Source organism: Melozone crissalis, unplaced genomic scaffold, assembly GCF_028551555.1.
Source record: "Melozone crissalis strain CALT ecotype California unplaced genomic scaffold, PUWL_Pcris_2 ptg000041l_1, whole genome shotgun sequence".
Classification (NCBI taxonomy): domain Eukaryota; kingdom Metazoa; phylum Chordata; class Aves; order Passeriformes; family Passerellidae; genus Melozone; species Melozone crissalis.
The window spans coordinates 11,033,711-11,061,374 of NW_026535819.1; the positions used below are offsets into that span (position 1 = coordinate 11,033,711).

The 27,664-nt window shown below is 49.9% G+C and overlaps 1 protein-coding gene across 6 annotated transcripts in view; it reads left to right on the plus strand.

The window, feature by feature from the left end:
* EXD3 (exonuclease 3'-5' domain containing 3) overlaps nucleotides 1–27,664 on the plus strand; it is a 263,639-nt gene that overhangs the window by 139,272 nt on the left and 96,703 nt on the right. For 5 of the 6 annotated variants that reach the window (XR_008483587.1, XM_054283983.1, XM_054283982.1 and 2 more), the window contains 2 exons: nucleotides 5,528–5,581; nucleotides 7,598–7,729. Coding sequence is in view for 5 of the 6 variants with exons in the window: in XM_054283983.1 (XP_054139958.1) it covers nucleotides 5,528–5,581; nucleotides 7,598–7,729 (186 nt within the window). In the remaining variant the exon portion in view is untranslated. Of the gene's footprint in view, nucleotides 1–5,527; nucleotides 5,582–7,597; nucleotides 7,730–7,853; nucleotides 8,317–27,664 lie in introns of those variants that run through there. The other variant, XM_054283988.1, reaches the window with a different exon arrangement.

Sequence of the window (27,664 nt, forward strand, 5' to 3'; positions counted from 1 at the left end):
TTTGATCTGGGCTTGGATAATCAAAGATAAAAATAGACTCCTCCTACCCTGTTTGATATCTGGCTGGTCCTGATTGAATCAAAGTTGAATGTTGGCCACCCTACGCCCAAAAACTTGGGAATGTTATTGCAAAGGCCAGCAGAGGGTTTGGATCCTGGTCACTGAGTACAAGATAGATGGTTTGGGTGTTGTCCCTGCACAGTCCCAAACTGGTGTCACTAGGGACACCTAAGAGTGTACAGCATTAGTGTTTGCTCTTTATTAAAGTCTCTTCACTCAAATTATTTATCAGTCATACTACACTTCTCCTTGTGCCAAGAACTCCTGCAGCACCTGGCATCTGCTCCTTATTGTTCTCATTCCTTTTCTTTGTTAAAGTGCCTTCAGGTATTGGTGGGCAGATGGGTCTGGTCCTTCCCCCTCTGTTATTTGGGATCAAGCTTAAAAGCCTGAGAACTTCCTCAGCTGTGCTTGGGTAGTTATGGATTTATATTTTTTGTTAGTTTGCTTGTTTGTTTTTTGTTTTGTTTAGGCTAGCACATGATACAGGAACTGGTTGGGCAACCCCCATTCCCATGGATGTCAAACCCTTGTCCTGTGTTATGCTTTGTGTTGTGTTGCTGTTATTGACTCAATATTTTATCTTGGACTTGTCATGGTGAGTTTGTCATGCCAGACCTGGAGAGGTGTGAGAGCAGGGCCTCTGGCACCACGATCCACTGGATCCCCTCTGACTGACCAGAGTTAGTGGTGGAGTTGGCAGTACTGGGTTTGTGGTTGGACTTGATGACCTGGGAGGTCTTTCCCAGCCTTAATGATTCTGTGATTCTGTGGTTCTGTTTATGTGCTGTGAGATGCTACCAGCTTGCAGTCTCTGATTTAATGATGCCATTTAATTAGGACTTGGCCGGAGAAGTGACTGATTAAAGTTGCCTGTCATAAGTGCAGATACAGAAAATCTTTAAAAATGGAAAACCAGTAGAAATTCATACTGAAAATGTCTCTGGTTTAATCTATCCTCATGTGAAAGGCAAAGAACTCACAGGCTATCCTTACAGATGCAGTGGGGGTGGTTTTATTAAGCCCTCTCACTCAGTGGGGTGGCCGTGCTGTTTTTCCCATATTACCCTGCTGTCCTACCTGCTGTAGCACCTGCACACACCTGTGTGGCACAGCAGGTCTGCAGCTGGGGCTGGAATTAGTTCCAGATGTGCTGGACAAGCTCTTTTATCTGAGAATTTTTGCAGCCTGTGCACTGAGAGCTGGTGGGACCCACCGTGTGCTGTCCCCAGCAGTCCTGGACGGCAGCACTGCTCACTGCCCCTCGGGCAGGGCCTTTGCAGGGCTTCACAGTGGCCCAGGCTGGCCCCAGCCTGGCTCTCTGCTGTGTGGCCTCTGACAAAGGGCTGTGTGCATCCAGCCACTCCTCCCCAGGGACTCTGGCTCCAGCTCCAGGCAGTCCACGGGGTAAAGAATGTAGAGATTCCATCTCTGGGATGCAGCAGGTTCTGAGTGTGCAGGTGCCAGTTTTGGGTGATCCATACTTTGCCTTTGCACTTACTCCTACTAGCAATGTGTTATTTGCAATTAATACAAGTTTATTTACTTAAAATTATGCCCTGTGACTGTTGTGTTCCTTCATGGCCCATCCCTGGAAAATTCCTGGTCAGGTTGGATGGAGGCTCTGAGCAGCCTGACCCACTTGAAGATGTCCCTGCTCACTGCAGGGCAGCTGGGACAAGATGACCTTTTCAAGATCCCTTCAAAACCAAACTATTCTATGATTCCATCTTGTCTTCTCCAAACTTCTCTTTGCAGAGAATCTTAAACCTATCTTTTGGGTTTTCCAGATAATTGGAAGGAGATGGAAAAGTGGATGCTCCTGTTTTCTCTGCAATTTTGGAGAATCAGGCAAAGCAGTGGGATCCTTCTCACACCAACCTTACAGGATCATCCAGCAGCCTGAGTGACTACAGTAGCTCCTGCAATGTTGTACCTTGGGGGCAGAGCAAAAGGTTTTAAGAAAATGTTCATAGTCTCTTAGGTTTCTAATAAGAGACTCAGTGGAATCTCAAAGCTGCTTCAGTTGTGTTCTGGGTTGGTTTACTTTATTTTTTGAATGGACTTTCTCTTGGTCTTCAAAATCATCCTCATCTCTAAGGATAATCTGATGCTAAGGTAAACCTGGTATCTTTTGAAGTATGCTAATAACCAGAAGGCAGGTAAAACTGGCTTCCTGAGGCTCCTGTGCTGTGGAAGGTTCCCTTGCAAGGTTACACCTACCCTCCAAAGCTCCAGGTGAACCAGCAAGTTGCAGTGAAGGGCCAGGCTGGATGGATCTCAGGAGCCAGATAGAGCATTGTGCACCCAGATCTAAATTGCCCTAGACTAATTTGGAGCCAGGTGACACAAAAGGGATTTTAATCCTGAAGTGAGCAGATCTTCACCTAATGGGGGAATCTAATCTTGGATCTTGTCTCAGCTTTGACTGGCTTTTTCCATATTTTTGATGTAGGTGACATTCTCCAGGTTTGCTGGTCTTTTTAGTCTGATGGGAAGCTAAATTCAGAGAGGGCAGATGAAGAGCTGTGTTGCTTTTAAGATCAAGACTTGGCTTTTGATGTTGGGTCAGCAGGAGGAGAAGATCTTTCATTGGAGACCTTGATACAAATGGATCTGCACAGAGAAAACTGGGTGGATGGTTTTGGTGTGACATTTAAGGCCACGTTACAAAACCATGTGATAACTCTGTGCAATTTATACTTTTCAGGAATGCTGAAGACAAGATTAGGGTTGCAATACTGGGAGAGCTGGACTGAGTGTGCTCGGAGCTGTTAAGCTCTTGGTTTACTGTCTCTTTTAAAAGAGCCTGGGATTACAGGGAGGGCCCCTGGGTTTGGACTGGGTTTTGTGATCTCCTTCTCTAGCAGATCCTTGTCTGGGTGCTTTCCCAGCACATATCCTGGGGCAGACACTTTCTGTGCTCTCCCTTGGTCTGAAGCGGGGCCTTGCTGGCCCGGGCTCAGGATCACTGCAAGGGGAACACAGCTTTTCCTGCGCTGCAGTTTGCCTCTCCAAGGACATGTGGCATTGCCCAACATGTGTCTTGCACAGACTTGGCAAAGTTTAACTTACAAATGCACAGCCTTGTGTTGCTGTTTTTTGGAACCTCCTTTGGCCTTGGTTCAGGACGCTTTAGATTGTCAGGAATCATCCTGCTGCTGGTGCTGGCTTGGAAACAAAGGGTCTCTCTCTGCCCTCTCTCCTCAGTCATTGCCCTTGCAGGTCTCTCTGACAGTAATTCGTATGGGTTCATTCATTTCTGCAGGATGCAAGTTGGCTGAACAGACAGACACGTTAAGGGATAATCAGTAATACCAACAGATTAGGGAGTGCTTTCTGTCCAGAAGGCCTGAGCCTTTTCCAGAGGAAGTTGATATTATCTTTGTAATAGATTGTGAAACTGAGGCCAATGCCCTCTCTGAAGCACTTGGGCTAGAGCACAGGTCCCTGACACCCATGCCAAAATGCTGCCCTGGGTGTTCTTTTCCTCTCATTTGCATCCCTGACCACACATCCCCCCCATGGTCCCAGTGCTGCCTTCCCTTGTTGCTTTTGCAGAAAAAGAAGGAATTGTGCCCTTTTCTCCAGCACATACCCTCTGTGGTCTCAGTCAGATGTGTGCTATCACATGGCTTTTCTGGCTCTGTGTGCTTCTCCCAGTCGTTGTTCCAGAGGCAGAAAAACATGTTGGAAGAGTTATTGCTTTTCTCCTTTTTATTTGATGTTCTTTGCCTGTCTCTGCAGAGCCATTTAGATAAGGGGATTTATCAAGCTTGAACTAATTAACCCTGGATGCAGAAAGTCGGAATGGAGTGTTCCAGCTGTGAAATCCTCAGACTTACCCTGAAGCAAACATGGGTCTGGAGAAATTTCACATCCCTTTTCCCTTGCTGGCAAATCCCTGTGGTGACCTTTTCCTGTTTCCTTGCCAGACCTCCCTCACTACCGTGCCCCAAGGGTGCTGTGGTGGCTGCTCAGCAGCAGGACTGCATGGGGTGTCTGTGCTGCTCCTTCAAGGCTCCTGTTCTTAGAGGTTTTTTTCCTTTATTGAGTGAGAGAGGGTTGATTTTGAAAGAAATCCAGTAATTTTGCCTGTAGAAAGATGTTTTAGAAGTTGTTGCCAATCACTTTCTCAGTGCAGAATTTTCAGCCAAAGAGTGACTTCACAACTAAAGGAGGGAAGCAGATACCTGAAAGCTCAGGAAGAGGAAAAAAAGGAAAAACCAGGTTGTTTAACTGCCTGCACAGGGCCTTCAGAGCCTTCTGCCCCTTGTTTCCTGTTGCCGTAGGTTCAGTGAGTCTTAAGAGAATGACTCCCAAGACAGAGCTTAAAAGTTGTGCTTGGTTTGTCTGGTGTTCCCTGGCTGTGCTCGCTGGTGTCTCTCTGGGAAGTGCAGCAGGACTCTGATCCCAAATGTGTCTTCCTGCCAAGGGTAGAGAGGGATCCAGACAGAGCTGCTGCACTCTGAACCAGATGAGAGACCTCCATGACACACATCTGGAGTCAGTGAAAAACATGAGGCCTTCTAACAGAATCCAAGCCAGAGAAGAGAAATAACCTTGTGCCTACTTCAAAGCACTGATCTCTTGTCAGCAGGATCAGAGCTGAGTCCTGGTTCACATGGGAATCCTTGTGAGGCCTCCTACTGCTGCAGCCATGAGTCTGTCCCTCCTGCAGGAGGGTGAGGGGTGGCAGGGAGGGTGTCATTCAGTCGTGTGGAGGAGGGTCAGTCCCACCTCACCCCTGCAGCTCCAGAGTCGGTGCCTCCCCCTGGCAGCGCCCCCTGTGCGTGTCCCCGAGCCCGGGGAAGGCCAGCAGGGCACCGATGGCTCCCTGGGAACCCAGCACACACCTTCCACTTGAAGGACTCTGACAAAAGCCCAGGATTCCAAGTCGGGAGGTGATAAACTCTTCCGGAGATGTTTCCTGCAGCCTGGAAAGGTGCAGAGTTCCTGTGTGTTGGGTTGCCAGGACAATAACACCCTCCTTCTCTAAGGAGCAGTTTTGTTAAAGGTATGAAGTTTGCAGACACATTTCATGGTACATTTTTTTCTAGAATTACCTGCTTAGGTTTTTCTCCTTTTCTCCCTGTGCAGTAGAACTGTTTCCTTCTTTGTGACCTGGACTAGGGAAATAGAAATAAGGGAAGGGTTAAGGGAAAAAAATAAAAGATTGTTTTTGTATAGAATTATTTCAAGGTGGAATGGTTCCCTGGGCCATCTGTGGTACAGATGCACCAGCAGCACATGGGAGATGAGGCAGGGATTGGCAGGGAGGGGACAAGGGGTGAGCCATACCCGGGAGCTGCTGTTGCTATCAGGAACTCTTGGCCAGGTGTGGACTGACAGTAAGAGAAACACTCAATATCTCCAGTTCACCTCCTCTCTTCTGTGACTGCAAGCAAAGCCTGAACTCAGTGTAACTTCAGCTCCTGCTCATTTGGATTTTTACTGTTTTTTCCAGATTGCCCGACAGGAAGGAAGAGTAATTTTGACCTCTGGACTCCCATATCAGACTGTGAGTGTTCCAAGCTGCTGGCGTGTTTCTGGCACTGATCATTGCATGGTCTGGGGTGTTCAGGGGAGACAAGAGGAAAAGTCAGATGTGAATGCAACAGCTGGCTTGGATTTTTCATGTTTTCTCCACTAAAAGCTACATTTAGGGTCTTCAGAGGTTTGCTTTTCTCAACCACCAAGGCTTGGGGCAAAATGTTTTTTTATACTTATATTCAGTCCTGTATTGGTGGGGAGAGCAATTGCTCTCCATTGGGGGTGGGGGTGGAAGTCAAGCCAAACAATCCAGAGCAGTGTGTTTCTGTCTGGCCTCACTGGCAGGTGAAAGGCAGCTCAGTTTCTGTGCTTTTTATCCCAGAGATTCTTGCTTGCTGGCTGGCTCCACACTGAGAGAGTTTCAGCCCTCAGGGACATTTCCTCAGGCTTGGAAGGGGGAGACTGGAAGGCCCCAAGCATGGGTCTGGTGGAAGCTGGAGAGGTTTTGTGTTGCTATACAGAAAAGGCAAAGCAAAGGCCAACCTTGCCCTCAGCACCAGCTGTTCAGAGCTGTTCACAGACATGCTTCCAAATGCAGTGCTGAGCCTGCCAAGTCAATGCTTGGAGAGCTGTGATGTCCTGTTGCAGGTCCTTTGCAATTTTTTAGTGCCTAAAAATCCATTTGGAAGAGTGAAAAGGTTCTGCATGAGCCAGAGTTCTGTTCACATGAGCCAGGGTGCAGGACTTCTTTGTCACAAACTGTCAGCATAAAATCTCCCAGCTACTGAGGCAGACAGAGTAGAGGTTGCTGATTTCCTGTGGAAAATCAGAGTGTGGAATGAAACTCCTCCCCATAATGAGAGGCTATGAGGCAGGTGCAGCCACCCTGCAGGTTCCATGAGCCTACAGCTGGTGGAATAAGGAATCCAGCACCCTCTTGTTTGGCAGAGCTCTAATTTCAAAGTACTGTGTAGGAATTGCAAAAGGAAAATAACTGCTTCCAGGGTACAATTCTCCTGGGAAATACTCTGGTTCCCTCGGTTCCCTTGCCTTTGGATGCCCTCCACAAGGATGGGATGGCTCTGCCAGGCTCCTTTACTGGTGTGTAGCTGATCCCACTCCTGTGAATCCTTAGCATGGTCATAAGATGTGTCTGGGACTTCCCAGTGCTCATTCACAGATGCACTTCTCTACAGACTGTGGAACAAACATTGAGAGACTGCCCACATCAACCCCTTCAGATTTCTTGGCCACCAGGGAACTCCAGGCGAAACGTTTGTGTGAATCAGAGGGGTTGAAGTGGTCACTGGGCATTGTTTCCATCACTGTGCTTTGGCACACTCTGTGGGATCTGGCCAAGGTTCCTCAGAAAGCTGGGATTGAGGTCAGGTTCCTTTTGCTGCACCTGTCAGCACCAGCTCACCAAAATGTGAGTTGACAGGACTTGGGTGCATTTTATAGAATAGAATAATGGAATTGTTAAGGTTGGAAAAGACCTTTGGGATGATCAAGTCCAGCTGTTAACCCAGCATCACCATCATGGTCCCCATTAAACCATGTCTCCAAGTGCCACATCCAGATGACTTGAACTCTTCCAAAGATGGCTCCAACACCTCCCTGTACAACTCATTCCAATGCTGGCTACCTTTCTGTGAGGAAATGTTCCCTGAAATCCAATCTAAACCTTCCTTAGAGCATCTTGAGGCCATTCCCTCTTGTTCTGCCACTTGTTAGCTGGGAGAAGAGGCCAATCCTCCCCGGCTGGACCTTCCTGTCAGGGAGTTGTAGAGAGTGAGAAGGTCCCCCTGAGCCTCCCTTTCTCCAGCCTGAATCATGTTTCATACACATAAAATCACACAATGCTTCAGGAGTCAGAGCTCTTGCAGCAGTGGCTGTCAGGTTACCAATCATGGTGCTCAGACCAGAATTCAGACTGTAGACACACACTAACTCTAATCATTATTCAGCATTCAAACCAAGCTAAGAGCATCAGAACAGCCCCAGGTGCCCTGTGCTCGGTCTCACTGCTGTCTCTGGTTTGCAGCTGCGCTCGCAGGTGGGAGAAGGAAGGTGTTTCTCTGTGAACTGCTCCCAGAAGGCGAAGGACCAGGCGCTGCAGGTGCTGAAGCACTTCAACGTGCAGGTGTCCCTGGGTGACATCTTCAGCCGCTGCCAGGTAGGACGAGGCTGGCTCCAGCCCCGGCTCCCGCTCGCCCACCACTCCCTGCGCTGCCTCAGTGTCCTGGGCCTTGCACTCGGTGTCTTCTTGGTTCCCAAGAGTTCTGCTTGAACTTTGGCAGCACCTGGCAAAGCCGTGAGGAGTTCTGAGTGCAGTCTCATCCGTCACGGTGCTGAGGGCTCAGTCAGAGGATCAGAGGCTCTGCATCTGCAGCTTTGCTAGAAACTCGCCTGTTTTTCTGATTTTTGCTACTTGGCCTGTGTTTTGGCATCAACTGTCATGGTTGGACTCTCTTTGTTGCTGTGTTCTCTGTCTAGGACACATGCTGTTTTAATTATAAACCATGTTTAATTATGGCTCTGTGATTCTGTTAACACTTAATTACTTTAATAGGAGGATTTTTTCATAGGACTTCTTTTTTTTTTTTTCAGAAGTTATTAGGTTAATTCATGTCCATGCTAGTTGATGGCTCCAGATTGTGTTTGGCACAGGATATCTGTGGATTGCTGTTAAGAATAAATTTTAATTGTGTTAGCTCAAATCACCATCTCTTCCAATTTCACTATTGTATTTGTTACAGCAACACGCTGAAACCTATCCCTTCCCAAACTGCATTATAAAACCAGCAAGGAACTTCAACATCTCTCACCTTATCAGTGTCTATAGAGAGAAAAAGAAGCAAGTTGGTTAGAAAATTAGCTTTTTCTTAGGGATAAACAAGGCAATGAGTCTGGCTCAGTGCCTCATGGTGGAGATCTGGGGTCTCCTAGCCCAGTGGAATTGCACAAGTAGTGTAGGAGCAGACACACCAGAGAGTGTGTCCTGAATCTCTGTTTATATCTGCTGTCAGATGTTGAAACTGGATCTGTAACTTAGAAAGCAAATAAGAGTTGTCCAGCTGGGCAGGTTGGCTGTGAGAGGAGACTGACGAAACTCCCTGCAGGTCAGATCCACAGAACAGGGGTTCATCTTACTGCAGGATAAATGGATATATTCAGCTATGGGATACTGCCTTCAGTCCTGTGGTTTTATTGTCCCAGAACAGATTGCAGTTGTTATACATACATATATTTAAAGTGGCATGCTGGCTTCTTGGCTGTTTTAAACAAACCTTTAAAAAACCTCATGGATTCTCCAGTTCCTTGACATCCCATAAAATAGCAGTGTTCCTCCTGATGGTTGTTGAAATACCACAAAAATAAGCACGCACACATCCACACATAAAACCATGCTGCAGGAAATTCAGTGCTCTCTAATAAATGCACGAGACTGTGCAGCAGACAATGGAAAACTGACCCCTCACCCAGGATCTGGGGTCTGGAACTGGTTAACTCTATGGGTTTAGTACATGCTGTCTTAGTTTACAATATAAATAGGGGTAATCAATCTGGCTAGGAATATATACTAAGTGTTCTCTTACTTCCAGGAGAAATGCCTTCCCTGTAAATTGTGGTGGTGGAACAGCTGCATGTTTTATACCCCTCAGCATGGGAAGATGCTGATTTGTCCAACCTCTCCCTGTTCTGAATCACATTTACCTTCATTTAAGGCCTGGGCATTTTGGAGCGGATTTTGCTCAGCTGTGTCTGCAGACAGCACAGGTTTGGCTGATGTGCTGCTGATCCTCTGGAGGAGAATCCCAGCTCTCCCAGCTGCACTTCCTGGGGTTGTGTGCAAAAGGAGCCGTGGGCTGCACAGGCAGCAGGATCATCATGCAGCACTCTGGAAAACTGACAGCCCACATCAACAGAGGCAATTTCTGCCTTCAGGAGGATGCTCTGGGCTTACATGGCCTACAGAGACCTCAGCAGTTCTTTTATACGTCCTTCCTAAAACATCCTCATTCTTTGTAAACCTAATTGGGCTTAATTAGGATGGAGGTGGGATCCTGAAACTGCTGAGCTGTGCTTGCCAGCCTGTGCTGCTCCGGTGCTGGGTCACAGACCTTGTGGCTCCCAGACTGCTCTGAGCTCTGCTCCTCCTTGCAGGGCTCTTTGCTGAGGGGTGACAGAGTGGTGACCGAGTTTTGGCTGCCCCTACAGTGGGGGAGCATGGTGGGCACACAAGCAGAGCTCCAGAAAGAGCCAAGTGCAGCTGTGTCTGTGCTAGGCAGGAGGATGGGCAGTACTGACTCATGAGCTGGGCCCCTCTCCTGCACGGAGCTGGGCCTGACCTACCAGCAGGGATGGGTTATCTGTGCCATCAGCCCTGGCTGTGTGCCACAGGAAGCAATGTGGCATCCTGCCTGCTCCCTCTGTCTCAGGGAGCAGGGGCTTGTTTTGTCTCCTGGGTTCTGTTCTGTAAGTGACTGGAGTGAATATGGCAGCAAATGTTGTCATAACAATTAATGCATGTAGTGCAGAGCACGTGGTAAAAATAGGTCCCAATTCAATGTTGTACCCAAGACTGCTGGAAAATCCGTTTCCTCTGTCAGCTCCCTCAGCAGGGATGGACGGGCTCTCTTTTGCAGATGTAAAGAATGGACTTGCTTTGCAACCCTGCCAAAATACTGCTTCTGTTAAAACAATGGCCAATACTGGCTACCTCTGTCTGACCTAGAGCAGCAAGTGCATAGGGAGTGTCATCCAGGGGCTGCTCAGTATTTCTGCTCCCGCTTGTGCTGGACTTCAGCTTGGTTGCTCCAGTTAAAGGCTTCAGGAGTGGGGACTGCTGCCAAAGGTGTCAGTGATGGTGCAGGAATGACCTTTTCATTCCATGTGTTCCTCAAGTGCTGCATTGTAAGGACTCAGTGATGATCCTGGTGAAGCCACCCCTGCAGAGTAGCTGTAGCTGGGCCTGGTGGTGCTTTTGGTGAGGAACATTTTAGTGGGGCTGAGTGAAAATAAGATTAATTTTTGGTGACATGCAAAAAACCCCTATAGAAGTTCTACATTTCGTAGTCTTAAAATGTTACAAGCCCATACCTTGTATTTGAAATGCAAATGTCATGTACCTGTCACCTCTGCATACATTTGAGTATCTTGTATTTTTCTTCTTTTCAAACAGCTGAAATACTTCCTTCAGGAAGGGACAGCATGAAATAATGTTTGGGGTGTTCAGACATGATCAATTCAACATGCTGAACCCCTACAGTAGTCAGGAAGATCTCTGTGGAGTTGTTGGAGAGTGTTGTGGGAAGCCTTAAATGTCAGCTCACAGTGTAACTCACCCAGGAGATCAGTGATGCTCTGCTCTCCACAGCTTGGAGGAGATTCTAACACAGAACTAGCAGTTAAAGAAGGAAAAACTACCCAAACCTGCTGAAGAAGGCCTGGACTCCAGTCCATGGGCACAGACAGCTGACAGCAGGGTCATTTCATAGTGGAGTGAAATTCAGCACCTCTCCCAGGCCAGCAGTGGTTGTCTCCCACCCTTCCTGGTGCTGTCCCTGTTTGGGACATCCTGCTGTGACACTTGGGTATGGCCTGGTGGAACAGCAGGAGAACATGAACTCCACGTCTCCACGTCATTCCAGTCTCTTAAAGGAGAATGAATTGTCTCTTGAGAACAGCCATGTTTTGGCAGGATTCATTACCTGCATGACTGGTGTGACTTTTGCCATCTTGCTTTTCCATGCCATGTGATTGAAAGTCCCCCAAAGCAGGTGTGGGCCACACCTCTGAACTTGCCATGTGCCAGGGCCTTGTCACTGACTGCCTGGTGAGCCCAAGGGCCCAGGACGTTTCACTTCCCATGGCTGAGGTGTCTGGCCCAGCCAACTTGTGTCAGTGAAAGAACACTGGTGTGCAAGCAGATCAGTGGAGGCATAGGGCTGGCAGGCTTGGGGTGAGCAGTGCTGCTGACAGGGAGGAATCCCAGCTTGGATAGTGATAAACTGAGGAGATAAACACTGCAAGTTGTTAGCTTAACATCTTTATATCACAAGGGTTTGTCACTATCTCTTGAAGAGACAACTGTGTTCAGTGTTGTTTGGGCTCACCAAGAAATTCCTCCTGGAATCTGGAAGAACCTTGTGGTTAAAGGTGTCTAACTGCTGTAAAACACTCACTGGTGTGAGGCTCTGCAGCTGGGTTTGGAGCCAGGAGGGCCTGTCCATCTGCAGAAAAGCTGTGCTGGGCTTTACTGAAAAGTGTAGCTGCTGCTTAGCTCAGTTCTGGGTCTGGGGCTTTGCTCGGGTATGGGGGGAGCAGGCTGGGGGTCCTGCAGAGCCTCTGTGCCACCCCCACCTCCCCCAGGCCTCTCCTTCCTTTCCCACCCTCTGTTTGACTTGACCCTTTAGCCTTTAAGCTGGCTGGGGCAGGGACCCCGCTTGAACAATACCTTACGCAACAGGAGGCTGATCCCAGGTGAGGTTTCAAGGCTTTCCTGCAAGGAAAAATGATTGCAATTATATCCCCTGCAAAAATAAATGTGTGGGGGAAAAAAATCCCAGGCTCCAGCTGCAGTTTGTGCATCTGAACAGCCCCACATTGACAGGGGGATTATCTGCACATTCAAATAGGTTGTCTCTTGCACGTCACTGAATACTCTGATCCTAAATAAGCAAATTACATCAACTATTCTGATGTCCTGTTTAACTTATGACCTCAGCCTGAGCACTGCAGGATATGAGAGATAGCTGCTCAATTTCATTGTCTGGAGATCTGATATATTTTTGTATTTTTTTTGCACCCCCCCCCTTTCAGTTTCCAAACTACTCACCCCAGTTTTTACAAAGGTGTTAGCATGGGATTAGGAGTAGGCGGGGAGGAAGAGAGGAAACCACCTTTTTTTTTTTTTAAATTAGGTGCAAAAGCATTCTAACAGTTGTAGCAAATGTTTCTGGTTTTTTGTGGTTAAGGTAACGAATTTCATTGCTGCAAAGCTCATCATGTGCAAGCTGACTTACGCAGAGGGAGCCCAGGATGGAGCAATCCATTTAGCAGGGACAAAGAAAAAAGCCTTATGATGAGATGGAAACCCTGTACTTGGGGCACTTTGCGAGAACCTTTGAAGCCAGCCTGGGAACTCTGGCAATATTAGTTGATAATTAGTAATATAGATCCCTCAAGCTGTCGTTTAGATTGAAAATGTGCATGTCTCTCATGAGCCTCTGTCACACCAATCTGATCAGCAGGCTTTTTTCTTCCTTTTATGTGGGTTGCTCTGTCGGTCCAGACGATGATGAGAACTGCCAGGCATCGTCTTTCTCACTCAGTTGTGAGCTGAGCAGCTATCTCCTGCTCCAGCGTGGCATGGAAGTGGAACCAGGGCAATTTTGCTTTGTGGTCACCTCTCCCGGCCTGAGCAACAGTCATTTCATTCATTTTAAAATACCAGCCGTCCTTCCCCATGTGCAGAGAAAAACCAGAAAGATTTAAAGGCTACGTGTTTCATGAGATGTTTCTGCCCCAGCAGACAGCAAGGGGTTGGCCTTGGGAGTCACTTAGGACAAAAAGCATCTTCAGCTCCAGTGGGGCTGAGACATCACCAAAGAATTCAAAAATGTCAGTTCTCATAGCCCCTGGTTCAGCTTTTGAGCTGCCCTCCACTGATGCAACATCATGTCCCCATTTACTTCCTTTCAGCCCTGAAATCTCTTTGGAAAGTGCTGTGTCACCCTCTAAATGAAGAATTTAGAAGGGTCACGTGTGCTGGATTTCAATGACTTGGGAATGCTGAGAAAGAGAATATCATTTGGAAACCCTCTGTGGTTTAATAAAAGGTTCATCCATAGGATGCAATTTGTCAGCGCCTACAGGTCAGGAAAACCTGTGATTAAGAGCATCTGTGGTTTCCCCAGATGTGTGAGTGAGCTGCTTACTCCTCCCCAGTCACCCAAACCAAGCTCAGCCCAAACCCAATGCCTGCCCACGACGTGGGCTGTGATTTCTTGCTTCAGAGTGTGATTGTTCAACACAAAGGGTGAGGCCCTCTTAATCTTTTTGTTTATCCTGGGCTTGGCAATTCCGATGTAATCTGCAGCCTGTGCTGCAGAGGCTCCAGCCAGGAAGCACAGCTGGTATTATTCTGCCTTGACAGACACTGTTGAGGGAGCAAATTGCCCTCCAGAGGTACTTGTCCAGGGCTGGCTGAGTGGCTGAGTGGCTGAGTGGCGAGTGCTCCTTGCCCTGGCAGCGCGCCCCGCTGAGAGGGACCAGCTCTTTGTGTGGAGTGGCTCTACACGGCAGTCATTAAATACCACCAGACTCTGGGATCATTTGTCATGGCAAATTCCGCTTCTTTGCAGCCTCTGGTTGAGATTTTTATTTGCTAACCTCCAATGGCTTATAAATGATAGTGAGAGCTCGTAGTGAGTGGTCACTGTTACTTGCAAGGGGTGGAGACACCCCGAAGCACCACAAAGATCAGGGAATGCTTTGGGTCAGAAGAGACCTTAAAGCTCAGTCAGTTCCAACCCCCCTGCCATGGGCAGCGACACCTTCCACTATCTCAGGGTGCTCCAAGCCTCATCCAGCCTGGCCTTGGGCACTTTCAGGGATCCAGGGGCAGCCCATTTTGTGCCAGGGTGACCTGTGCCAGGGCCTTCCTACACACAAGGAAGAATTTTTTCCCAATATCCCATCTCTCCCTGCCCTCTGGCACTGGGAAGCCATTCCCTGTGTCCTGTTACTCCAGTTCCTTGTCCCAGGTCCCTCTCCAGCTCTCCTGGAACCCCTTTAGGTACTGGAGATTCCAGTAGACACTGAGCAAGCAAGCCCCAGCTTGTGGTTGCCAGGCAGGAGGGCAGCACTTTATCCGTGATGGCTTTGCAACATGATACGTGAGTGCACACAGCACCAATTCTGTAAAATTCCCAGCCTGGAGTTGGCTTAGCCCTGTGCTGTTGGCCACATAAAACTCAGAGTCCCCCAAAAAAGGGCTCGACTGGGCCTGATTCTCAGCAGCGAGCCCAGCCGTCGCTGCCTGGTTCCCACAGACTGTACACTTCCCTGCCAAGATTTCAGTATCTTCAGAAATTCAGTGGAGCATGAAGGTCACAGCAAGGGGAGAATGACAGCCTGAGAGGTTTTTTTCCCCTTTCAGCAGCTCGGAGCAGACTGTTGTCTCTCTCTCATGTTGACTGTTTTCATAGGGTTAGCGTGAAGTTTATGTTTTACACAGCCCAGTGGCAGTCGGAGCTGGGATCAGCTGTGTTTCTTCAAGGAAGACGGTCTCATGTTGCAGACTTTCTTTCTCAGTGTCTGCAAAAGCTCGGTTTCCAGTGAAATTTCCCTTACAGATCTTTGTCTTGAGGTTCTCTTTGTGGATGTATGTGAGAGACTGTACCCAAGGTTTCGGTTTGGGTATTTATTTCATTTCTTTTATTTTCACTTGCAAAGCTGCAGGCGGAAATTAAACTTCAGCAGGGAGGGGGGAAGCTGTTAATTTTTCACAGTGTTATGTATTCCAGTGCTCAAAATGATGATGCCAAATTAGCCATTAGAGGTCAAACCTCAGCTGACAGCAAATGTTTTCTTTTGAGGAAGCCATCCTTATTCCTGGGAACCAGTTTTGTTGTCCTGTGCTAAATGCAAGAAAGGTATGAATGTGTGGTTTTTCCTGGAGGGCAACACTAGCTGGAAAAATGCTGGTTTTAGCCAGTGGAAACAGCACAAGCAAACAACGATTGGCAGTGAAAACAGCACTTGTATTTAGACTAGCATAGAAAAGAGGACACAATGTAGTACAGAGTAAATGTCCTTTTATACTGCCTGTACAAGGCTTTTTCTTCCTCTCATGGGTTTGGACAGACTATGAAGTGTGTTGGTCAGCAGAGAAGCTGGTGCACTGGGAGAAAGTAATGAAGGGTCAGCGGGTGACAGTGATGGAGTGACTGTAAGGAAAAGGAGGAACTCTCTGGAGAAGGCAGTGACACAGCTCTAACTCCCATGTGTCCTGAGGAAACTGTCCCCATGGTTTCTCTCAAATGTCATGAGAAAATAAGAGGTTTTTAGCCAGTTTAAGTTCTGACGGTTTCCAGTCCCCTGTGCCTCCTGGGGTCATATTTCAGTGTATTGACTGTGTCAAGAAGCCAAAATTCCCATGTTTTATGCACTGTGTAGTTTCTCCTCCTTTTCAACATTGGTGTCCTTATAATGTTCTTTGTTTGTATGTCATGGTGAGGGTGGCTTGGCCAGCTCCGGGTGTTTGAATGGGAGTGGGGACTCGCTAGAGCAGCACAAAGATCATGGAATGCTTTGGGTGCAAGGGCCTTAAAGCCCATGCAATCCCACCCCCTGCCATGGCAGGGACACCTCCCACTGTCCCAGGCTGCTCCCAGCCCTGCCCAGCCTGGCCTTGGGCACTGCCAGGGATCCAGGGGCAGCCACAGCTGCTCTGGGCACCCTGTGCCAGGGCCTGCCCACCCTGCCAGGGAACAATTCCCAATTCCCAATATCCCATCCAGCCCTGCCCTCTGGCAGTGGGAGCCATTCCCTGTGTCCTGTTCCTCCATCCCTTGTCCCCAGTCCCTCTCCAGCTCTCCTGGAGCCCCTTTAGGCCCTGGCAGGGGCTCTGAGGTGTCTGTGGAGCCTTCTCCTCTCCAGGCTGAGCACCCTCAGCTCTTCCAGCCTGGCTCCAGAGCAGAAGGGCTCCAGCACTGTGATAACTCAGTATCAGGCCAATGTTTTCCCAAGTCCTGCTGAGAATCCTGCACAAAAACCATTGCCCTGTGGTTGCAAATGACTCTAACTCCTGCAATGTGCTTTGTGGGGACTGCACAGCTCTGCAGCCATCCCTGGTCCACAGCAGTGCCAGCAGCAGACCTTTGTTCCTTCAGAGGAGGAATGTGGGATCTCAAGGCATATTTGGAGCCTTCCTTGGAAACACCATAGGTTGAGCTGCACCTACTTGGTTTCCTTGTAGAGTTTGCCAAATCTGTAATTGCTCAGCTGCATTTATCTGAAGACCCTTAGTCATTAAACTGTGTCACTTCCTATGGCATAGATCAGCCTGTATCTGTTATTCATGGTATTAATTGGAGGTATTAATCCCTGTGCCAAAACTGCATGTCCACAGCTCCTGGTGAGATGTGGCACAGGACTGTCTGTAGCACCTACTGCTGTAAAGGCATTTCCAGCTGGTGATGATGGTCAGCAACATCTGTGGGGTTCTCTGGCCTTTCCAGGAAGGAAGACCTTTTCCCCACAAGGTGCATCTGGTCTGAATGAGTGGCTGGATAGAAGAGACCATTTTGTGTTTGTGCAAACTCTCTCATCCAAGGACTACACAGAAACAGAGACACAGAAACCAGGAGAGCCACAGCAGTATCCTGGTCAAAACAGAGACAGAAAGCCTTTAAATGAGTTCCTCAATTCATGCATTGTGTCAATCTTGACAAAGAGGATATTTTGCAGCTATTGTGATTAAATGCAGCTAAGCCCAAGGTAGGATCTGGCTGAGCTTAGAGGGAGAAATGGCAGTGTAGGAGTTTTGGCAAAAGTGGAAAATGTAACATCCAGGGCACACTCCTTGTGAGTCATTATCTTTTCTCTGGATAAAGGGATTTGGATGATTTACTTGTCCTAATTTAAGACACACAGTCTGAGTTGATCACCCTTTTATTAATGGAAGTGCTGGGACAGGATGCAGGTGAAAGCCTGGTTTTGTCTCATGCCCAAAAGCTTCTCTATTCCCATTCCCAGCTCAGCTTTTCTCTTGATGATTTCTGGGAGAGCTGCCCCTGCTGAGGCCTTTTAGTGAAGTGGGAGAGGCTGATGTCTGAGATGAACACTGCCAGATTTATTTTTGTTACTGCACGTTAAAAAGCTGTGGTTAAAGGTGTCCTGCAGCCAGGAGGGTGGTCCCACAGCCCTTGTCCCCTGCCTACTTGTCCATCCCTCACATTTGCAGCTTATGCCAGGGAAGGGGGCACATGGGCAGCCAGATGTTGAGATTGATCTGGCTGAAATGGAAGTTCCTATCCACAGCTGGATCAGTGCGTTGTAGTCACAAGGGATCTCAGGAACAAGATATATCTCAGGTGTACTGATGGTATGGACTGTCCACCTCCAGCAGCCCAATCCTGGCTGGGTGCCCTGCAGAGGTGTGGGTGGACCAGGAACCTCTGCAGCTGTTGGGGTTTTAATTTGACAATCTAACTTCACAGACTTTAAAGAAGGGGAGATCACTGAGCTTGGTCCTGGCAGGAAGAAATGAGCCGGTGGTTGGAGAGAAGGAAGTTGGCGATGGAGGAGTCAGAGGAGGAATATGGTTCCCTACAAACAAGGTCATGTGAACGGTGACAGCAAGGAGTTATCAATGTGCAAGGATAATAGGTCACTGGGGAGTCAGCCTGAAAGCTGAAGCCTCTCAAAATATCTGGAACATTGTGGAAAAGAAAGTTAAGAAGACATCAAGTAAAGCTCGACAACTCTTGCCCCCTGGCCTGCCTCACTGTCCCGCTTCCCTCAGCATGGCTTTGCACACTCCAGTCCGTGACTGTCCGAAGGAGTTGGGCACTCAGAGGTTGTTTGTGCTTTCCTCCGTGCAGACAGTGCCCTGTGGGGAAGGGCTGAGCCTCAGCTCTCAGGAGCAAACCCACCCACAGGCAGGAGCAGCCTCCCTCGCTGGGCCTGGCCAGCTCCGGCTGCCCGCGGCTGTGGGGCCGCTCCTCCCCCGAGCGGGGCCTTCCCTGGATCAGCCGCATTTACCGGCATTTACTGCCGGGCTCAGATTACGCCAGTGAAAATAATCGGTTATGCAAAGTTACGCTGTTTAGATTGGGTTTCTTCTGTGTGGCCAGCGAGGTGTGAAAGTCAATCTGTGTCGCAAACCCTGTGGGCACTTTCTCCCTGCTGGCTGGATATGATGGCTCTGGGCTTGGGCTATTAGGGGGAAAAGCTGGCCCTGGGCTTGGCTCAAAGGGACACAAACCACCGGTGGTTACAGTGGGACGGGGCTCCTGAGCTGCACAGGGCTCCTAAACCCAGCCTGGCAAAGCCAACGTGGCACCTGAGAGGAGGGTGTGAGGGCTGCCTCTGGGGAACCCTTCAGTCCCCTCGCCAGGCTGGCAAGGACAGGCCATGGCTGCTGACAGAATAGGCTTGTAATGGTTTTATCATGGAAGAATAATTAAAGTGGGAAAAGTCCTCCAAGATCAAATCCAACCATTCCCCCAGCGGTGTCCCCAAGTGCCACATTGATGCCCTCTAGGCTGGGCAGCCTGTTCCAGTGCCTGACCTTTCTGTCTGATCTCTAATCTGAAACTCCTCAGCACAACTCGAGGCTGTTATCAGTGCACTCCTGCTCCCAGGCCATCATCATGGCCCATGCAGAAACTGCAGAGTAATCAGTAAATCTTCAGCGTTAGGAGAAGGACTTGCTGTCACAGAAGTCTTTCATGATATTCCTCTGATGCTTTTCCTTACGATCATCTTCTTTTTCACCCCCAAGGAATCACAGATTTGGAGTTTAAATGCAGAAAAGCCTCTGTGGACCAGCAGCCCCTCCTGCTCTCCTGCCTGCAGTTCCTGTGATTCCTGCCCAGAGAGACCCAGGCTCACTCCCAGTTTGAGCTGGGGGGAGGCTGTGGGTGGCCGGGGCTCAGGCTGGGGCCCTGAGCTGACACCCCAGTGTGCTGTTGATATATGGTCAGAGCAGTGGCACCTCACAGTCACTGCTCAGGGCTTGCTGGCTGCTCCTTGGTGTTCACAAGCACTGGAGCATCCCAGGGTCCGTGGGGGAAGGTCCAAGGGCTGCTGGTTTGCCCAGGTTCTGCAACCCCGATGGAATGGCAGAAACACAGAAAGGCAGCTCATGCATATTTAAATCAGTGCCAATTTATGCTGTCGCTGATCTGTGACTTACCGCAGTAACATTCATATTCAGCTTTAGTGCCAAAAGCAATACTCAGCTGCTTTCTTACTCCTTAATGAAAAATACTTCTTTAGGGCTTCTTTGAAGTCCCTACCCCTGAAAATCCCAGCTATATTGCCATCATTGTTACTGTTAACAGCCCCTGCCAGGCCCGGGAGCCTTTCCTGACGGATAGCTCCGCGGGGCTTTGTCCGGGGCTCCCATTCAGCCAGTTTGAAATGGCTAATGACGGGCCTCCCAGGGGACTGCTGCCAAGCTCTCAAAGACCTCCCAGGTTTGGAAGTGGCAGGGTGTCCTTTTCCTGGGGCCAGCCGCAGAAGGAATGCACACACTCAGATTCTCCTACCTAAGCCGCATCAGTCAAGTTATTTTTTCAGTTGCAAAGAGTCATCCATGCGTACAGAGCTGGTTGCTTAGCAGGAGAGAGATAGCTGTGTCAGTAGAGGACATGGAATAAATAGAGGGAAAAGGTTAGGTGGAAAGATCCCCACTAGTTTGAGGCATTATTGTGTTTTAATGTTGAAAATAGCCTTTTGGAAAAATATGAAAGGCTTTGAAAACTTAAGCCAGGGTCTGTGTCAGAGACAGGACAAGATTCACCCGTCCCCAGGATGCAGTGATGGTGCAGTGATGTTTATGGGTGCAATTAGGAGTGAGAATGGTCTCGGTGGGCCCAGCTCCTACAAGCCATTTGCAAAGGACAGCCAGAAGAACACTGGATGGTCCCTCAGGGTCTGTTGGAAATGGGACTGGGATGTTTCTGCCAGGATTTCATGACAATTTTCAGTCGGTGCAGGCAGCCAGTGCAGCCGGATGGAGCCGGGCCTCTGCTTCCTGCCCCTGTCCCTCTCTCACCCTCCTCGTCCCGGCACAAGTGCTCGTTTAACTGCAGGGCCACAGGATGAGGGAACTGATCCCAGTTGAAACGCGCCTGTCAAAACCAGATGGTTAATTTTATCCCAGCTCAGCTCCCCAGTCTGGCTCGCTCTGCAGCTGCCCAGATGTGCAGGGAGGGGAGGGGAGGGGGCAGGAGGGCTCTGTCTGCGCTGGGTCAGCACAGGCTTGTGCTGGCCGGAGCCCTGCGAGCCCAGAGCTCAGGGCACTCTGGCCAGCCCCAGCCTCGGTGCCTGGCCCCAGCCCAACAGGGAGGGCGTGGTGGGGCCTGCAGGGCTCTCCGGGAGCCCCCAGCTCCAGCTCTGCCGGCCCCTGGCTCAGGGCATGAAGCCCCAACCTTGGGGCTGGGGGATCAGCCCCACCCTGGTGATACCCATTCATTTTGGACCCTCCTGGCAGTTCAAAATCTGATTAGCTGAAATTTGAGCTGCAGCTCAGAGCTTAGGTGGGTGCTTATCCCTGTATCCCGACACCCCAGTGCGTGGAGCAGCACAGAGCTCGTGCCCCTCGCTGCATCTCTGCCGTGGTTGAGCACAGCTCACAGTTTCCAAGGGTGCTTCTCCATTATTCCGAGTGAAAAGGGCTCTTCGTGCTTCACAAATTAATTTGCCACGGAATATGTAAGAATTGGTTTATTGCTTGCACTTGTGCTGCCAAATGCAACTAAGTCTTTCCTCCCGCTAATGGAACCCAAATTAATATGTTTTCTTATTAATTTTTAGCTGCCCTCTCTGCAGGTGACACTGTGCCTTTAACTGGGCTGCTGCTGTAAAAGCAGTTGAAGCTTCATTTAGCCTGAATGAAAAACTCGATGCACGTTGCTGAAGAGAGGAAACTGGTGGTGGATGATTTACTTGGAATGCCCTACAGCAAAGGGGTTGTAAGTGAGGAGGGGAAACACCAAGAGCACTGAGATCTGAACCAGAGGAAATGCACGAAGCCTTGAAGTGACCTTATGCAAATTCCTAACGATGACACTTAATTGAACTCAGTTTTTCCAGAGGTTGTAAAGATCAAAATAACAATAGCCTTGAAATGCAAAGGTCTCTGGATAATGCACGTGAATGTATAGTTGCATACAGCCAAAAATTGCCCCCCGTGGGTGAGATCAGCCTCCCTGGCAGCGGGGTACCAGACCCAGACTTGCTCCAGAGCATCGAGGCTGCTCTGGGGGCAAAAGTGATTCCTGGGGTTTCATCCTCTCTCCCACCCCGTGGGACACTGCCTCTGCAGAAATGTTTATTTAAAGCTCCGTGTTTCTGTGCTGGGCCCCAGGAAGCCTGGGTGTCCTGGCAGGCCTGGGTGCCTGGAAGCCTGGCAGGCCCTGGGAAGCAGTGGTGTTGAGCCACTTGTGAAATGAGCTGCTGTGCTCAGCCCAGCCCGTGGGGTCGGTGCCCCATCCCACAGGCACAACAGCTCCAGTGAGGAGAAGCAGAGCCACCCCCGGGGTCACCGGCCGTGCCCTGCTCGCGGGGTTGGTTCCCAATGGGAAATAACGTGGGCATGTGTTCAGTGTGACAGCGTCAGAAACTGGTCCAGAGACTGTCAAGACCAAGTTCCTGTGCTGGTCCTGGAGCTCAGATTATTTTCCTCTGTGCTTGCATTCAGCTCTAGGGTTCATTCCCTGGATGGAGACTTTTCACAAGTGCATGTAGTGTTGGAACAATGGGAAATGGCCTTAAGCTGAAGGAGGACAGAGTTAGGTGGGATATGAAGATGAAATTCTTCTCTGTGAGGGTGGGAAGGCGCTGGCACAGAGTGCCCAGAGAAGCTGTGGCTGTCCCTGGATCCCCAGGCCAGGCTGGACGGGGCTTGGAGCAGCCTGGGACTGTGGAAGATGTCCCTGCCCATGGCAAGGGGCGGGACTGGACTTTCCCACCCAAACCAGTCTGGGATTCTGTGATTCTCCTCCTTCATATTAATGCATACATAAGGAAGTATTGATCTGGGGAGAAAAAGCAAATTAGGCGCTGCTGTGAAAAATTCTCATCCCTGAATCTGGTGCTTAAATTCTCTGAGCTCCTGTTTCCAAGGACTTGCAGAGTGAGGCACACACATGCACTTTTTGTCTGTGAAATACTGGCTGCCAAATTCTTCTGAATTTCATTCAAAGCACCAGATTAATTGATTTATTTAGATTCGTGAGCAGCAGCAGAGAGCAGGAGGCTCTGACCCAGTGAATAATGGCGGATGTGGCTGTGAACAGCAGCTAATGAAGATGAAAAACTCCCCTGTCCGGAGGAATCCAAACACAGCCTTACAGATGAGGCTGCTGGCCCAAGTGCAGCTGTTTGTCTTTCCAGTAATCCGAAGCCGTTGCAGAGCCCTGAGGAGAGGAGGGGACAGTGACTGTGTGTGTAGCAGGGTCAGTCGTGTGTGCAGCTTCCCGGGCAGAGGTGAGTCTGTGCCATGGCGGTGCCACCACGGCCGGGCACAGCCAGGCTCCCCAGCCCCATCAGCCCGAGCACAGCGAGACACTCAGCACCTTCCCTTCGGAGGGAAGCTGGAAAATCTTCTCTGTATTTAAAGTTCCCATGGCTGCAGTTTGAATTTGGCACACAGTTGGCCATGGGGTTATCTGAGGTCATGTACTCAAATAGTTGTAGATAAAACAAGGGCCTGTTTGGATTGGAAATCTCCAGAGGGCTTTTCCTCTGCGCGCGGGTAACAATATTGCAGAAGGACAGCAGCCAAAATAAAGACTCAGCTCCGTATGCAGTAGCTCAGAAAAGTAAAATGAGCAATGGAAAAAAAAAAAAAGGAAAAAAAATGTAAAAAAGAAGCCTGTTTTCATTACGTTATTTTCTGAACTTGCTGTTGGGATGGAGGAGTTCCAGCCAAGGAGAGGGAGTCCTGCAGTGAGGCGCCATCCAAGACTGGGCTCGCTGTGCTGCTCTTCCAGGAAATTCCCTGTGGCTGCAGAAAGCCACCACTGCCTGGATGGGCTCACCTGCCCACAGGCTCACCCAAGGAGCCACCAAGGCAGGGCTGGCAGGGCATGGGGACACTGCCCAGGGCATGGGGACGCTGCCCAGGGCTGCCCTAGCACCTGCTCCTCTGCTCCAGAGTTTAGTTCCAAAGTCCTTGCCAGCTAGGGCAGTTATAAGAGGGAGAAGTTAATGGGTTTTGGAAGTTAAAGACAGAATAAGATTCTGTCAGGCTCTTCCACAGACCCCTGGGCTTTTATGGGAAACTTTCCTCATGGCTAAGGCACACTGAGAGCACACTGGGACAAGAGCTGTGAGTCTGTACCTTTCCAAGCTGTCATTGGGGAAAAGCAGATGAGTGTAGTAACAGCAGCTCTGCTCCTTGCTCACTGCCTGCTCCAGCCAGCTTCAGCCTCCCTAGCCTGTTGTCAGGAAAATAATTGAAATGCAAAAGCAAAATGACAAGGTTGGGAAGGAAATTTGGCCTTTGGGAGCTTTCTGTCTTCCTTGGATGCTGTGGTGATGGATGCTGCTGTAAACACATCACCTAACAGGTAGTGAGGAAGGAAAGATGAGACAAGAATGAAGAGAAAAGGCCAGAGGGGAAAGCGTTCTCCACAGGTCAGAGCATGCTCAGGGCACCAGGGACAGTGAGCAGACCTGAGCTGCTCACTCCATTGGGAGCTCTGGCTGATGTGTTGAGAGCAGTTCACACCTCCCCATCCTGTGTCCTGCTCTCTGCTCCCCTGGATGGGGACAGTGGGGGCATTTCTGCCTGCACTGGGGGTGCTGGTGGAGCACAGCTGGGCAGTTCTAGAAGTGCATTCCGGGTGGCACACTGGCAGTGCCACCTCTGGGCTGGGCCCTGGAGCTGTGCCACAGCAGGGAGGGTCACCCAGGCATTGCAGGGACCTGCTAAATGTCCTTTAGTGCTTTCCTCTGAGAGTGAAGAATGTACAAACCTCTTACCAATAGGAATTTTACTTTATGCGGATATTTTGGTGGTGTCTTGGACAGGAGGAGCCCAGCTCCTACTAAGTTCAGTGGGATTCATGTATCCCTCTCCTCTGGGCAACTGAGAATAATTCAGCCTCAGTCAACAAATATTTATTTGCATTTTCAGTAAAGGTCATCAGGGTGCTCACTGGAGCTTTTCAGAGTTTGAAAAGTTGAATTTGAGGAATCCCAGACTGGCTTGGGTTGGAACTGACCTTAAAGCCCATCCAGTCCCAGCCCCGGCCATGGCAGGAACACCTCCCACTGTCCCAGGCTGCTCCAAGCCCCAGTGTCCAGCCTGGCCTTGGGCACTGCCAGGGATCCAGGGGCAGCCACAGCTGCTCTGGGCACCCTGTGCTAGGGCCTCAATATGCTCAGAGAGAAGAATTTCTTTCAAATATCCAACATAAATCTCTCCTCCTTCAGTTTAACGCTGTCCCCCTTGTTCTGCCGCTGTCTGCCAGTGTAAAAACTCTCTATTTTACAAGCCCCCTTTAGACACTGAAATGCCTCAATAAGGTCTCCTCAGAGCCTACTCTTCTCCAGCCTGAGCACCCCCAGCTCTCCCAGCCTGTCTCCATAACAGTCTCTAGCCCCCAGAGCACCTCCAAAGCCTCCTCTGGACTGGTTCCAGCAGGTCCACATCTTTCTTGTACTTGAATTTATCAATCAGTTTATTGCTGTCTCCTGCCTGGATGAAAATAACTGGTAAATGCAGGTTTCTGATGGAGGTTCTGAGGTTTACATCTTCCCCATGCTGTTTCTGCTAGTATATGCTTCAAATGTATATTCACATTCTTTCTGTGAAGCCAGTTTGTTAGGAAGAAGGGAGTCATCAGAAGGTCATGTATTCATCAGGATTCATTTTTAGAAAGGAACAAGGCTCCATGCTTCTCTTTGGAGCCTTGGTCCTGCTTTTCTCCTTATAGGGAGTACTTTAATAAAGGGAACAACTATCATTTTTCAGCTTTTGGAGACATGGAGTGCTGTTGCCAGAGAGCCTCTACTGCAGTCAGTGCTACCAGGGTTCTGTCTCTGTCTGTGCATGCCATGTCCCTACATTGTGCCTGTGACTGTGTCCTGTGGATGTGGTGTTCCTGCTGTGTGCACAGGGTGCTTTTAGTACTGATCTCATGACAGATTGAAAATCATAGAATCCCAGACTGGTCTGGGCTGGAAGTGATGGGCTTAAAGCCCACCCAGTGCCACCCCTGCCATGGCAGGGACACCTCCCACTGTCCCAGGTGCTCCCAGCCCTGCCCAGCCTGGCCTTGGGCACTGCCAGGGATCCAGGGGCAGCCACAGCTGCTCTGGGCACCCTGTGCCAGAGCCTGCCCACCCTCACAGGGAACAATTCCCAATTCCCAATATCCCATCCAGCCCTGCCCTCTGGCACTGGGAGCCATTCCCTGTGTCCTGTCCCTCCATCCTTGTCCCCAGTTCCTCTCCAGCTCTCCTGGAGCCCCTTCAGGCCCTGGCAGGGGCTCTGAGCTCTCCCTGGAGCTTCTCCTCTCCAGGTGAGCACCCCCAGCTCTCCCAGCCTGGCTCCAGCCCTGGAGCAGCTCCATGGCCTCCTCTGGACTCATCCAGCAGCTCCAGGTCCTTCCTGTGCTGGGCCCCAGGGCTGGGGCAGCTCTGCAGGTGGGGTCTCACCTGAGCAGTGGGGCAGAATGACCTCCCCTGACCTGCTGCCCACACTTCGTATACTTTAGGTCTGTAATATTCCATGGAAAGCACTTCTGAGCTGCTGGGTTTCTGAGTGCACATGGGCAAAAACAAAGTCCTTACTGATTAGAGAAAGGAAAATCAAGTAGGACTGGACACCTACACAGGTGCTTATGATGGCTGACAGACCTGTGCAAAAAGGAACTTTCCCTCCTCGGAGGCTTGGGTGCAGGTTGCCTGGGGTCACAGCTGAGAGGAGTGATCCTTGGCACTGTCCCTGGCTGTGCTCGGGCTGGGGGTGCTGTGTGCTGTCCTGTGGTGTCACAGTCAGGGTCACTTATCCCAGTGCCAGCTGGAAGGGGACAGACTGATGCGTCTGAAGCACTGGCAGGCACCACCCATCCAGCCCAAAGCCAGCCAGGACAAGGCAGTTTGCAATGTTTAATTTTTTTGTAGACATGTGCCCTGACTCCCTGGGTGAGGCTTTGTGGCATCTCCCTGCCCTGCCTGTGGTCCTGGAGCGAAGCTTTGCTGCTGGGTTTCTGTGCTGTCACACCAGCCCTGCCTGTCTCTTACCTCTCCGGGGCTGTGTCACAGAACCTCCTCTGAGAGCAGCAGGATTGCTACTGTGGCTCAGCAGCCTCTCAGGGCTCCACAGAAATGCCAAGACTGGTTTGCAGCACACGGGCAAAGCTGGGAGCACGGGAAACATTTGTACCCTGGAAGCTCTGTGTGACTGGAGCCAACAGACCCATGTGGCAGTTTTATGATGGTGACATTTTGCATTTTTTCCTCAGCAGTAGAGCAAAATTAATCAGAAATGCTTTGGAACAACAACTGGTTTATAGGGATCATAGCCCAAGTGCAAGAAGAGCTTTGTCATCAGGACAGCCTCAGAGCTAATTTGCTGAGACATTCAACTGCCTTTAAATCTCCACTGGAGAATTTTTGCCTTTCTGGTTGTGGGTCACTTGTGCTAATTTGGCATTTTTAAAGCAATTTACATTTTTCTTTCAGCACAAACACTTATCCTCTCTAGTAATGAGAACGCTCCTGTGCTTGGTTTTGGGGGTGGTGGTGAAAGAATTTCAGCTCTGAAGGGAGGCAGCTGTTCCCCTTGGCTTGCCAGCAGCTTTCAGGCATTTGTTGAGCCTACAGAGGAAACACATTCTTAAAGTCTGTGTCAGGAACCCAGCTTGGAAGGCAGAGAAGCCATGTGAATTGTCAGGGTTGCTGTAAGACCTGTCACTTGTCCCAGGGCTGGGGGTGCTGCAGGGCGTTTGTGGTGTGTGTCTGTGAAACCCTCACGGGACCTACAGTGCAACACATGGAACAGATTTTAATCTCCCATTAGAGAGCTGAGTCAGAAGTGCTGAATGAAAAGGGAGAGTGGCCATGTGGTCATTAGGGCCCAGAGACAGACTCCTGACATGGGCTTAGCCCCATGGGTTTGAGGGTAAGCTGGCCAAGAAACGAGCTGAGAGCGGAGATACAAGACTTTTGAGACACAAGTAAGACTGTTCCTAAAATAATTTAATAGTAAGTGCATGGAGCAAACCTCTGCTCCTGCCCTGTCCTGCAGAACTGGAGGGACAGTGACACAGTTGTGCCTGAGCAGCTCGCTGCTGTGGCAGGAGTGGTTCAGGCTGGAGCTCAGGGCAAGGCTCTGCCCCCAGAGGGTGCTGGCACT